Genomic DNA, 13274 nt, shown 5'->3' with positions numbered 1-13274 from the left:
CTCCTCCTCCTCCTCCTCCTCCTCCTCCTCCATGCTCTATGATTCACTGACAACTTAGCCTTGACCAAAAGAACCTCCCTACCTCCCTCTCTCCCTCCCTCTGTCAGGGGTTTGGCGTTGGGTTCAAGTGACCTTCAGTACCACACACACATCCTAGCCCCTTCTCCTCCATTCCTGCTGTTCCCCATACTCACACACTCCAGCCAGAACCCTTCCCTTCATCTTGGACCCCTCTCCTCCATCCTGGTACCCTCCCTGCTGCCACCCTGGACCCTCTCTCTTTTTCATCCTCATCCTGACTTCTCCTCTCTCAGATGATGAATCTTACTCCCCCAGAAACCCCATAACCCCCCGGACCACTGCAATGGACCTCCCAGGCTACTGAAATTGTTCAGGCTGAATATTAAGGCCTTTTTTCTCTTTCCTTCTCCCCCATAGCCTGTGTTAGTACAGGTGCACATGTATGCAGATGCATGTAGAGGCAAGGGGTCAAACTTAGGTGCTGTCATCTATGTTGTGAGCAATGGATCTCTCTCACTGGTTCACCTGGAGTTCACCAAGCAGCCTAGGTGATCTGGCTGGTAAGTCCTAAGGAACTACCTGTCTGTACCCACCTAGTGCTGGGATTACAAATCGGTGTCTCCATGCCCAGATTTTTTTTTAAATGGGGATTCTGGGGAATCAAAAGGCACTTTACTGGCTGAGCCGCCTCCCTATCTCCCTATCTCCTCAGCCTCCGAGTGTTGGGTCTTTATAGCACAGAAGGGATGAACATCACAAGGCACTTTTTTCTTGCTTGATTGCTTTTTGACTCTGGAGATTGAGCCCAGGGCACTGCACATGCTAAATGCATGTGCACGCACACATACACACACACACACACACACACTCACTATAGCTAAGTTGCACCACTAGCCCAGCCCAGGAAATGTTTTCTCTATAAAAACACTTCTCTGACGTTTGAGAGTCTCCAAGATTCCGGGCATCCCAGAAGACCCTACATGGTAAAGACACAGCTCCTGCTCTGGTGTGGGGGAGGAAGCCCACACCTCGCTAACAGTGTGCATGGCCAAATGCCACTACACAGAACATGATTCCTCCAGAGCCTTGCTAAGGAACCGGGTAGATCCAACCCAGGAACACCCAGATGACCTGGGTATTGTTGCCAGGCCAAGATTTTGGCAACAAGTACTGAGCACCCTCCATCCTAGGCAATGGCTAGTGTGAAGTCCTAGGAGAATAAGAAAAGACATACGTTTATGGAGGGGATAGGAGGCAGGCCATGCCCAGGAAGAGCTGGAGGGGGACAGCTGGCACGGGCAGTGAGTGCTGTGTGTACCCAGTGAACTCAGGGAAGCCACACCCCATATCAGAGCAGTGCCCACAACTCCATCAGAGGACAACACAGTATGGCAGGCTGTGTCCCCTGCCAGCTCTGCAAGGCCATCTGCTCCTACTTGGTTTCAGGCAGTGGGCCAAGAATGCTGTCAAACGGTAGGAGTCAAATCGGTATGAAATGTGCAGAGGTATGGCACGCACAGAATGAGGATCCAGGAGGAGCAAATGATCAGAATTCACAGGAAAAAATAGTTTAATGGAGGCGTGGGGAGGCTTCTCCTACAAAAAGAAAAGGCCCCAGACTCCTGAAACCACATCTCTGGGGTGACACCTGGCCTGCGATCGATCGATCGAGCTGCCTGTTTGGCTCAGGGCTATCAGTTTCCAGCTCTGCCTGATCCTCTTGCTGTTTTCCCATTTGAGATAAACAACCAGCACCTCACTCACATTCTTTACTCCATCTTCCCCTCCCCGCCCGCTGTCTCTCCGTCTCTCCTCCTCATCCTTCCTTGGTTGGTTTGTTGTTGTTGTTGTTGTTGTTTTGTTTTCCCATAGGAAGAGTGGCAGACAGAAAGCTATAGACTAGATAGACCATGTGTGGACCCGACTAAGGTGGTATGGTAGATGAGAAACACACCCTCAGACGCTTGTGTATTTGAGCACTGGGCCTCCCAGTTGGCCAAGATGCTTGGGTAGGTTACAGAAATTTTAGGACAAGGAGCCTTGCTGAAGGAAGCATGTCACTTGGGAGTTTATAGCCACGCCCCTGTTCCAGTTTGCTCTCTCCAGTTTCCTGTGTGTAGGTAAAGGTGTACTGAGCTAGCTTCCCACTCCGGCTGCGGTGCTGTCCCCATGTACTCACACAGTCTGGACCCTCCCTCTCGAACCATAAACCAAAATAAAGGCTTTTTTTTCCTGAAAGTTGCTTTTGGTCGTAGCACAGAAGAGTCACTGATATAGTTTGGCATATGCCTTGATTTGATCAGAAGCAAGAGAACATCCCATCACTCAAGGCTGAGAGGAAGCATTCGCTGCCCTTGAAGCAGAGTCAGGGTTAGCCCTCACCATGCCTGGTATCACTGAGGTTTGTAAGGAGGGGGACGTCCACACCTGAGCCGACAAGGATTCACACACAGGCTCAAGGCTGCTCGCCCTTCCAAGGGCCTGCTTCTACAACCAGCCCTGGATTGGAGTTTTGGATTTGGAGGTGGAAACTTAAGGGTTCTTTGGAAAGCAAACACATGAAGGAATGTTTTCCCGAAGCGGACACAAGTGAAAGGATGTTTCGCTAAGGCAGACCCGTGAAGGAACTTTTCCCTGAAGCGGACACAGGTGAAAGGATGTTTTGCCAGAGCAAGCATGTAAAAGAACATGTAATGAAGGATTCTTTGCTAACAATATGAATGTATTGATCCACCTTACACTGTGTTGTTGAAAGCTCCATTTGTTGGGACTCCATACAGAGAAACACACCGAGAACCTTCTGGCGGTGTGCTGGTGGCTTCTTGTGCCTCTGTGGACTTGGGCTGATTGGCAGAGTGACGTCAGCTGAGACAGACTCACATGGAGTTTTGCTAAGGCAGATTCACATGCTGAGGCACGTGATGTTTGGGGGAGTATAAATAGGACTCTACCGACTGTGAGAAGGGCTTGCATAGCTAGCTTTGCAGTGCTTCTTGGTCTGGACGATCTTCACTTCGCTGAGAAAGACACAGCAAAGAATTGGCATCCCTGTTGGCTCTGGTCCTTCCTGCTGACTTGTGCAGAGGCTGAGGCCTAACGGTCTCTGCTCGGTCGTCTCTGCTCGGTCGTGCCACCGCTGCTGGTTCCGTTTGCTATCCTCACTATACTGAACTGGGTTGCTGGTATATTCGTGAAGTATTTGCAAGTGGATGGAGCTGCCCCTGATAACCTGTGAATTGAACTACTGATTTCCTGACAACGCGGATGGGATTAGCTCCAAAGAACCTTTCTAAACAGGTCCACTTCCCACCCCCAATGACCCCACCCCCATATCCTTTCTTTCCCACGACCTCTGGTGGGTGGTGGGCTAACGGGAGGTTAAAGCACTTAAGAACCATCATTAAAAGTCAGCTTTGAGCTAGGCGTGGTGGTGCACGCCTTTAATCCCAGCACTTGGGAGGCAGAGGCAGGNNGATTTCTGAGTTCGAGGCCAGCCTGGTCTACAAAGTGAGTTCCAGGACAGCCAGGGCTATACAGAGAAACCCTGTCTCAAACAAACAAACAAAAAAACAAACAAAACAAAAAACAAAAAAAAAGTCAGCTTCGAAAAATTAAAGCTACAGTGGGGGTGGGAGGAGCTTCCTGCTGTTACTTAATTGACACAATGATGCTCACACTGTTGATAAAATGTGGTATACGCTGAAACCCTGTGGGGACCTGGAATTTAGGCGCATGCTAGACAGGGGTCTTGAATATGAGCTACCCATGGCACATTAGCAGACCTTGGGTGGAGAAAGGAGCCTCCTGTATTGTCTTGGAGATGCCCATGGACACACCCTGTAAGTTCTTAGAGGATGAATGTTCATTCCTTGGTGTTATCAGAAGCCATGGCGGGTATTTTAGAGAGGTTCAATGCAGAGATGTGCTTCCTTATACAACCCCAGGGCCACTGGGTCAGGGAAACTAGCACTAAGGCAGGGAGACACTGCCAGGATAGCGGCTGGAAGCCAAGATGCTAGTTAAGCAGAAAGTGGACAAAAGCTAAGATGTGGCATCAGGGTGGAGACCAGGACTACAGGAGAGGCACACAGGCTTGGAAATTCATTCCATCTGGTATGGAGGGAGGAGGGAGGAGAGGGGAGGGGAGGGAGGAGGCAACAGCATGACTCAGGTTTTCAGCTATTCATGGAAAGAGGAAAGTTCAGAGGAGGTTTCATGGAGAAAATTACAGTTCCTGTCACCAGAACTTGTTCAAAATGTTGGCATGCGCAGCACACCTCTGAAACGTTCCCTGTCCATTTCTCACTCTCTGCAGCCGCCCTATGCTAGCTGTTACACAAAAACACTTCAAACAAAAACGCACACACGTCGTCACAGTCACACGCGCGCACGGCTGTGTATTCCTTCTCAGCCTCTTAATGCATGAAACTCTGAGCACGTCAAACCGATTCCAGTCGGATCCCATGCGATGGGGCTGCTTCCTGGAGGAGCCTCGATGCCCTAACCCACAATCCCAGAGGTGCTTTACTGTAAATGGGCTTTGGCTCTCCTCTTCCGTCAACTAAGTATTATCAAAAATGATACTCTTCTCTTGGGGCCCAACCTCCACAGGAGTTGGCTCTGGGAAGTTGAGCTCACTAGAGAGATAAATGAGCACATGATTCATCTGAGGGCTACCATGCCTCAGACTGAGCCATTTTGTTACCTGAACCCACTCTGAAATGTGTCTGGCTCATCAAATATGCAGAGGTCTTCGGCCAGAAAATTTAAATTTTTTTTTAAAGATTTGTTTTATTTATATGAGCACACTGTAGCTGTCTTCAGACACACCAGAAGAGGGCATCAGATCCCATTACAGATGGTTGTGAGCCACCATGTGGTTGCTAGGATGAACTCAGGTCCTCTGGAAGAGCAGTCAGTGCTCTTAACTGCTGAGCCATCCCTCCAGCTCCAAGAATTTAAATTGTATTCTCACTTGAATGCCGCCTTTTTTTTCTCCAAGATCTAGACCAGTGGTTCTCAACCTTCCTAATGCTGAGACAATTAAATACAGTTCCTCATGTGTAACCCCCAACCATAAAATTATGGGTTGCTACACCACAAATGTAATTTTGCTACTGTTATGAATCACAATATAAACATCTGGTAGGCAACCCCTGGTGGGGGGGCGAGGGTGTCACAACCCACAGGTTGAGAAAACCTGGTCTAGACTAATGCTTTGAGGCCAGTCTGGTTAACTAGCTTAGCCATTTCATAGACAAGAACGTGCAATAAATGTTTAAAATGTTTCTGTCTGAAATCATCCCCAGAGAAACAAATGTCATTTATGGGACCAAGCAAACAACTGTCACACATACACACACAGGATTTTGCCTCACTTCGTCAATTTTATGACTTGTTGGGACAAATACCTTTGAAAATTCTGTATCACTTATGAATTCTTTCCTAATTTCATTTCATTTAAATGTTCTCTGTGAGACAAGAAGTAGGAATGAAATGCTTACAACGGGAACAAACAATGACAACAACAAACTGGTGTGTGAAGCTCTATACTCCTGGGCGGTATCTGAGGAGATGAGTGGTGCTAGGCAGTAGAGAATTCCTCAGCCTCCATCTTATATCTTACCACATTGTTAAAAAGAAGTAAGACTGTGCACAGTGACCCATACCTCGCAGAAATACCACTGACACGTGACAGTATTCACAAGGAGCATCCTTTGACTCCTGCTAACAGGAAAGTCGCTGTACCCATCTGTTGACTGTGAGGTACAAACCAGGCTGATCGGATGGCCAGGCTGCCTCGCAGGCCCATGGGAAAAGCCAGTGCTCACTGTTAGAACCAGACCCTGACATTCAAACCAAGACTGGAGAGAGCAGAACCCCTAGTTCTATTTTCATGTTGTCATTGCTGGTCCCCAAGATTCCCTCTTTGGGGCAGAGACTTTTGAAGTTGAGCTCTTCCTTCCAGAATACCCAAGGGAGACACCTCAACTGTGACCACAAATTTGCAGGGGGCCAGCCCCAGCCACGACCAGGTCCCATAGAGGAGATAATTCATCAAGGGAGGAATAAGTCAGTCAGGTATGGGAGTCTGAGTGGTGGGGGTGGGGAAATCTTGAGCTTGACTGACTGGTAGTCAGAATGCCTCTTTATGTAAACAGAACTCAGTAGGCAGGGATAGATTCATGTTGTTCCAAAACAGAACTCATATCATTTTTATCCCTAGACACATGTCATAACGGCCTCTTGGTCATAAGTTTAGTTTATCATTGATAAACAGTGACAGAGCAGAGCTATCTTTTATAATCGCTTTCCATCATCAACTTCACAGCCCAACTTTTAAGAATATAGCAGCATACTTTGTCAAAGCATGATAGCGCGTTCTCAGGCTGGTAGCTCTTTCGGTTTCAAGGGCACTAGACAGAAAATTTCCAAGCCAGCCTGGACTGAGTGCTAATTGTCATTAGGCCCAAGGGAAAAAAATCTTCAGGCCAAAGCTCCTGCAGTTATTATTCAATTTTTGGCATAAAAATGTTTATATTTTTGTAGAATTTATTTGTATATCTAATCTTGGTATTCTTTTGTTCCTTGGTCATACGGTACCACAGTGACCCTGTACGAGCTAACTTTTCTAACTTTATTCTTTTTTCATTTACCCACACCATTCTTTGTCCATAAATATAAGCCCCTGTGCAGGGCAGAGATACCTCCAGTCAATCTAACTTTGTTGCTGTATCTTTTCTTCAAGGGAAATAATATAATACAGCCCCCAATCGTATATGTGGCATAATTGCCTGAGTGTATATTAAGAAGAGACTTTTAATCTGGTCTGCTACCAACTTCTATAGCCCACCAAATCTTGTTTACCTTTATAAGTTCGCTTTGTTCTGATTATCTTGTTCTGAGTAAGTACAGTATCTTGGAGTCAGAGCCTTACAAGGAGATCTCCGACATCTTTGATCTACAACCTACAGGGCTTAAGGAAGACCTTCAAGTAGAGGTAGATAATGTTATCTCCCTAAAAGTGGGAGGGGCAGGAGGAGCAGTCTGCTCTGGATGTTCCTGAGAAAGCTTAGAAGCAGCACTCCTGGGAGAGGAAGTAAATGATTTACAAGAAATCTCCCATCGATCTAATATCCCCAAGTAGTACAAATATTAAAAGCTCCCAAAGCATGCAGCACGTGGAAATCAAGACCGAAAGTGAAAGATGCCACGACAGTGATCGCATCATGTGGCCCAGTGTTGCTGGACCTTTGTCAAGCAGCAGTGCTGGCTTCATGACTTTAGCTGTACCCATTAGGTATGGCTGTGTCACAGATTAGCAGACTAATTGAGTTTAAATTGGGAAGAACATGTTTAGATGTTTTGAAAGGCAAGTGATCCCCAACCCTGAAGATCTACACAAATCCTGCTATTGATCCCTTTGTTCATTGCTCTTAACCCAGATGGTTAGCTAGCAGATCTGTGGGAGACTAACGGTGGCAAACAGTAGCAGCAGGAGCTAACCAGGCTCCACACTATGAGTCGGATGTGAGTTGGTCTGACCAAGTGTGTGCCACCAAGTGTGTGCCGCCTCGGTTCTGCCAAGACTGCCTTCTTTGTTGTTTGCATTCAATAAATACTGCCTTAGAAACAGTTCGAAGTAAAAGACCGGGCGTCTTCAGTCCTTTGGTGATGACATGCTCATGAGCAATTCTGTCTTGTTCTGAGTCACTGCTATAAAGCATGGGCAAAGGCTATCCCCGCGTCTGGGTTACTGTGAAATGCCTAAAGGCAGTGGCATCATCTACTTTTGTTTGTGTCTGCATCATGACTTAGGTATAAAGCACTCAGAATAAAGGTAGTTGTCAGGGCCAATGGAAGGAGTGTGGGTATTTTTATTTCCCATTTTTAGAGAGAAGTTGGTTTTGTTTTAAATTCATGGACTGTTTCCCCTCTCCTTTTATATGAGGATCTCATAGCAGCGTTAGGAGCATGGCTTTACTGACAGCTCTTGCAGAGGGCCCCGGTTCAAGTCCCGGTATCCTCATAGTGGTTCACAACCATCTGTAACTCCTGCTCCAGGAGATCCAATGCCTTCTTCAGATCTCCAAGAGTACCAGGCAAGCATGTGATGTGTGGACATACATACAGGTAAAACACTCACACATAAAAATTAAGTTAATCTAAAAATACAATTTTTTTTTTAAAGCGGCTAAACAGGACCAGTGACATGATTGAATCAGAAAAGGCACCTGCGGCCGAGCCTGGTGGTCTGAGGTCAACTGGGTGAACCCACTCAGTGGAAGGAGAGGACTGACTCCCAAGGTCGATCTCTGACCTCCACATGGGTGTCAGGCCTGGTGTGCCTTCCCCTTCACCCAGTAAATAAATAAACAGCAGCTAACTAGCTCTTTAGGATATGTTCTTTGGCCAGGCCCATCTCTATTTAGATGTATATATGAATAATCTCAACTGTCTAGACCATAACGAGAATGTTAAAAACCACAACCTGACAACCAATGTGGTCTGATGCCAAGGGTGCGTTTTCTGACTTCAAGCATTCCTGACAACCATTTTATACAGCTCGTCTGGAAATACATTTCTAAAGGCCTCGTGCCTTAGTAAAATATTTCTGTTATTCAATGAAAGAAAAAGATGATCCCATATTTTTTCTCAGCACTCAGCTTTACCTAGTTAAGAGTTTTGCAGGTTTTTTTAAATTTGGTTTTATTCTTCTGAGACACAGTCTCATTATGTAGCCCTGACTGGCCTGGACTTTATTACATAGATCAGGCTGGCCTTGAACTCACAAAGATCTACCTGCCTCTGCCTTCCAGATACTGGGAGGAAGGAATGGACCACCACACCCAAGAGAAGCTTGCAAGAGAAATGCTCTGTTTTTTGTTATTTTTTTTTTCTCTGCCACATCCCCTGGGCAGGGGACCTTGCCCCTCACAGCCCTAAGGGAAAGAGGTCGTAGGTAAGAGAAGGGCTTGCCTTTTCTCTCTAAATTGTTTCAGGCACTGTGATCTTGTCCTATGAGGAACTACTGAGACAGTGGCTATCGAATACAAACAGAAACTCAGCATTGTGAAGGAGGCTACGGAGACACCACACACACACACACACACACACACACACACACACACACACACACACACACACACACTGGCTACCATGGAGCACTCAGGAAGGTGTCCTGCTACTGATAGGATCATGAGCCGCAGGCCTTGAAGGGGCTCGGGCCTTGCGCCCAGTGGATGGTCGTGCTTGGACTAGAAAATGGGATACGGATCAGAAGTGTGGACAGGAAGCCAGGGACAGTGGTACAGACTTGTAATTCCAGCACTGGGGAGACTGCGGCACAAAGTTCATGAGTTTAAAGGTCAGCTGGACTATGCAAGGAGACTGTCTCAAAGAGACAGCAAAGCAGAGAGGCCATGGAGGGAGCTGGAAATTCTAGACAGCAGAGCAGAGGAGTGGCTGGCCCAGCTCCTCCGAGGGGCATTTGCTGAATCTGGACATGCAGTGAGAGGGTGTCACTTGGGTAAGCTTCTAAAGCTCCCTCAGTTTCCCCTTCCCAGCAGACTTTATGTGGAATTGAGAACACAGGATGGATAAGTGGCAGAACCATTCATTCCAGTAGCTAAGGCAAGCAACAACTGTGCCATGTGGACTCTAGAAACATCTCAATGACACAACAACAGAAGTGAGAGAAGTGGGTCTTACACACACACACATGGGTGTGCCCACACATGAGAGAGAGAGAGAGAGAGAGAGAGAGAGAGAGAGAGAGAGAGAGAGAAGCTTTCCCCCTTTTCCTCTTCCAAACCAGAACTTAACTCTACAATCTTGTCAGCAGTGATAAGAATGTTTTTCTTGGTGGCCCACAGACTCCACATCCTTCAAAGGCCAACTCTCTATACAGTTATTGGAAGAAGCGAGAATATGAGAAACCTTGGCTCTTCTAATGCAAACACAGCAGTCCAGTGTGAGGCGAGGCCACACATCCTATGCTGACCTCTGCTAAACACAGGCAATCCTGGAGGCTGGAATCCAGACAGAATGCATATACACTGGGACAATCGTGGAACGGGCCCTCCAGTCTCGGGTGTCCAACTTCATGTGCCAGAACGCCTTTTTATACAACTGATATTTCTTAGTACTCAAGCTTCCAGAGGGGTCGGCTCTTTGGAGGTGAGATCGCTGAAGAGCTGCAGGCCCTGAGCAAAAGTCTCTGGGCAGGGGACCAGATGACAAAGCTTTCTGCTCCTCTCCAGCCTCACATCCTTGTGAAATACAGTGACATGGAAACCCACCTCACACAGTGGCCAGAGGGACAAAATGAATGACTGTAACAGAAAATGAAGTTCATGACCACAGCTGACACTATGCCCCCCTTGGCCTCCAAATGAAAAGTAACTCAGCAAATCACAAAAAGGTCCTTGTCATTGCACAGCTGGATAAGAGCGTTGCCTAGCTGGAGTGTATGTCAACAGAGATTAAAACTGCCATCTGGAAAGGGTCTCCTATTGCTTGCTTGGGATGCTAACTCTGAGGACAGTGTGTTCTGGGCCACAGCTGAGTGACCAAGACACTACGTGAGTAGGGCAACTCAGACTCATCTTGGCTTCTCCTCCACCTGAAAGTGAACGAGGCCCGTGACCCTCAACTTGGTGCAAGGGCCACATTTAACCAGCGGAGCACGAAAATTCTTGGCTATAGCACACTTAGCAAGCCTCTGCACCAGGCGCCTTCTCTCCAAAGGGCTCAGCAGAAAGAACCTCAAGTACTATTATCGGAGGAAGCCCAAGCTTTGACCTACAACATGGTGGGGAAACCTGTCTAACAGGGAAGAAGGCCTTCTTGGAGAGTGACCCTGGACCAGCCTCACGGTCCTCACACTGGAACTTTTAGAAAAGCCATCCCTCAGGCGCTTTCCTCAGGCCTATCTCAGGAGGGATTCAGTGGGAGACCGAGACACTGCTGCAGCAACCCACTTGGTCTGAGAACCTCTCATCTAGAGCGACCTGAGATCTCAAAGCTTAAACTCCCAGGAAACAGCTAGTGAGAAAGGGAAGGAGGTTCCCCCTTCTCTCCAGCCTTAGCAGGAGGTACCGCCAGCTCCATCTCTGCTAGACTGCAGCTCTGAAACCCATGTTGCTTCTGGAATGAGCAAGGTAACGGGAAAGCATTATCAGCTTTGCACAAAATGTCATCTTGGGGTCCCAGAGGGTACACACTGTGTCTGCTTTATCTGTGGGTCAGCGAGTCCCAGCCCAAGGCCTGGCCACCAGCAGGTGTCAGCAAAGGTAGGAAACAAAGGAAGTAACCACGTGAGGTGGGACCTGCGGCCCTTCCCATGAGAGGAGTTCACTAGCTGCCTCCCTCCATGAACAGTGAACCAGACGGCAGCAAGGACTCCATAGGGATGGCTTTGGCTGTCCTCCCAGGTTCCATGACTACCAAAACCAGCAGGGGAACAACTCCACCCCATCTCCCCACTCATCCTTTTAAACTCAAGCTTGCCAGAGGTCATGTCCACAGGTCACATCTTCCCTTGGCAGTTGAGAGGCATCACTTCTACAGAAGTTCATGCATACATCTCAGAAGGATTATGGTGACAACCACCCCACAGTTGAGGCCGGTCATCACCACCCTCCAACCACAGATGTCCCACCTCGGTATTTCCGTACCTGTAGTAGGACAGCAGGCCATTGCCGAGCACGAACCAGCGGCGCTGGTAGCCCTTCAGGTAGTTAGTCCACTTGAGGAGCCAGCCCTTGTAGCTGTCCGGAGGTGGTGAGACCATTTGGACACCAGTCCCTGACACCGGAATCCCGGCAGAAGTCTTCGCCTGTCCTTGTCGCAGAAAAGTCTGGGTCTTTGGCACCAGCTTGGACTCGGGTTTGGTGACGGGCAAACTCCCTGCTGTTGACTGCAGCGGGGACGGCATTGGCAGCTCTGGCGAAGCTTTGATGATGGACACAGACTCTGCTCTTGTGCCGTTCTCTGACCCCGGCCACAAGCCCTGTAGCTCCGATTCCTGCCCAACCCCTGGGGGTCTTGGCACAGACGTCGTCTGGGACCCAGGTTCGGATCTCGACGCCGGCTCAGAAACAGGCTGACACACCTGTTCCGACAGCAACTCCCGCTCTGGTGCCTGCACAGGCTGGAGCTGAGGCTTTGGCGCTGGCCCTGAGCCGAACGTGGATGAGTTCATGCCCGGCGCCGCCGTGTGGCAGGACAGGCAGGGCACAACCGTGAACAGCGACGAGAGTCCGCGGGAGCGGCCAGCGCAGCCGCCGCCTCGGCTCAGAGCGGCCGCTTTCCCCATAGAGCTGTGGACCCGAGCTCGGCGGAGCGCGGAGTGGGGGCGGGGCGGGGCGGGAGTGGGTGGGGCCTGTTCGGAGGGAGTGGCGGGGCGGAGCCGGGCGGGGTTGGGAGGAGTGGGCCGGATGGGTGGGGCCCTCACGTGAGCGACAGAGACCTGGGCGCGCGTGGGTCCCTCCGCAGCTCTGGCTAAGGTGGAACACCGTGGGCCAAGAGTTGGACAGAGGACGTGGAAGGCACCTCACGCTTCAGGCTGCTGTCCCTCCTGTGCCAGGCGCTGGGAGAACAGTGGTGAATGAAGGCCATGCGGTGCGCTCGCCACGCAACTCTGGGCAATGGGTGGGTCGTGGACAGCAAATCTCAAACCCTGGGAGTCCGATCTTCTGAGGAAATCCAGCCTAGGGCCTATCCCTAGTTGTGGGAACTGTAGCCACTCCACAGGCTTCTATACAATGAAGATAATACCTCCTTCAAAGTCTGTAATAAGATGGTGCATATGAGGCACATTTGGCAGAATAGATGCTCCGTGAGCATCATTGAGTTATTAACTAGAGAGTTCTGTGGTACATTTTGTCAGCGACCAGCGCAGGAGATGAGAGCAAGGTTGACAAGCTTGGGAAGCAGCCACTGTGCATGCACGTGTCAGATGTGTGTACAGCCCTCAGGGAAGGAAGCTAACTAATAAATTCTTAACGAGATGTTTCGACTCCTGAAACAAATTGCCAAGCTACCTAAGATGACAGGCCTGTCATTAGTTCTACCAAATTTGGGCAAGAGTCACAGAAGAGACACGGTCTGTAGAGTTAGAGAAACAAGAAAGATCTTCAAGGAGAAACCCGTGTGTACAAAGGCCCAAATCAGGGAGAGCAGCTTGTCTGGCAAATGGCTAACAGCTCAGTGTTTTGTCAAGAGTAGGACAGGACACAGAACAGCTGGCT

At 48.9% G+C, this 13274-nt stretch overlaps 1 protein-coding gene across 4 annotated transcripts in view; it reads right to left on the bottom strand.

The window, feature by feature from the left end:
• Osbp2 (oxysterol binding protein 2) overlaps positions 1-12370 on the bottom strand; it is a 161869-nt gene extending 149499 nt beyond the window's left edge. For 2 of the 4 annotated variants that reach the window (XM_021210717.1, XM_029545299.1), the window contains exon 1: positions 11700-12370. In XM_021210717.1, the coding sequence (XP_021066376.1) occupies positions 11700-12340 (641 nt within the window). In that variant the 5' untranslated portion in view covers positions 12341-12370. The remainder of the gene's footprint in view (positions 1-11699) is intronic. The other 2 variants (XM_029545300.1, XM_029545298.1) reach the window with 1 other exon arrangement.
• Positions 12371-13274: the final 904 nt, after the last annotated feature.

This window comes from Mus pahari, chromosome 13 (genome assembly GCF_900095145.1).
Source record: "Mus pahari chromosome 13, PAHARI_EIJ_v1.1, whole genome shotgun sequence".
Lineage (NCBI taxonomy): Eukaryota > Metazoa > Chordata > Mammalia > Rodentia > Muridae > Mus > Mus pahari.
Note: the sequence above shows the minus strand (reverse complement) of the source record. Positions and strands in the feature narration are given on the sequence as shown.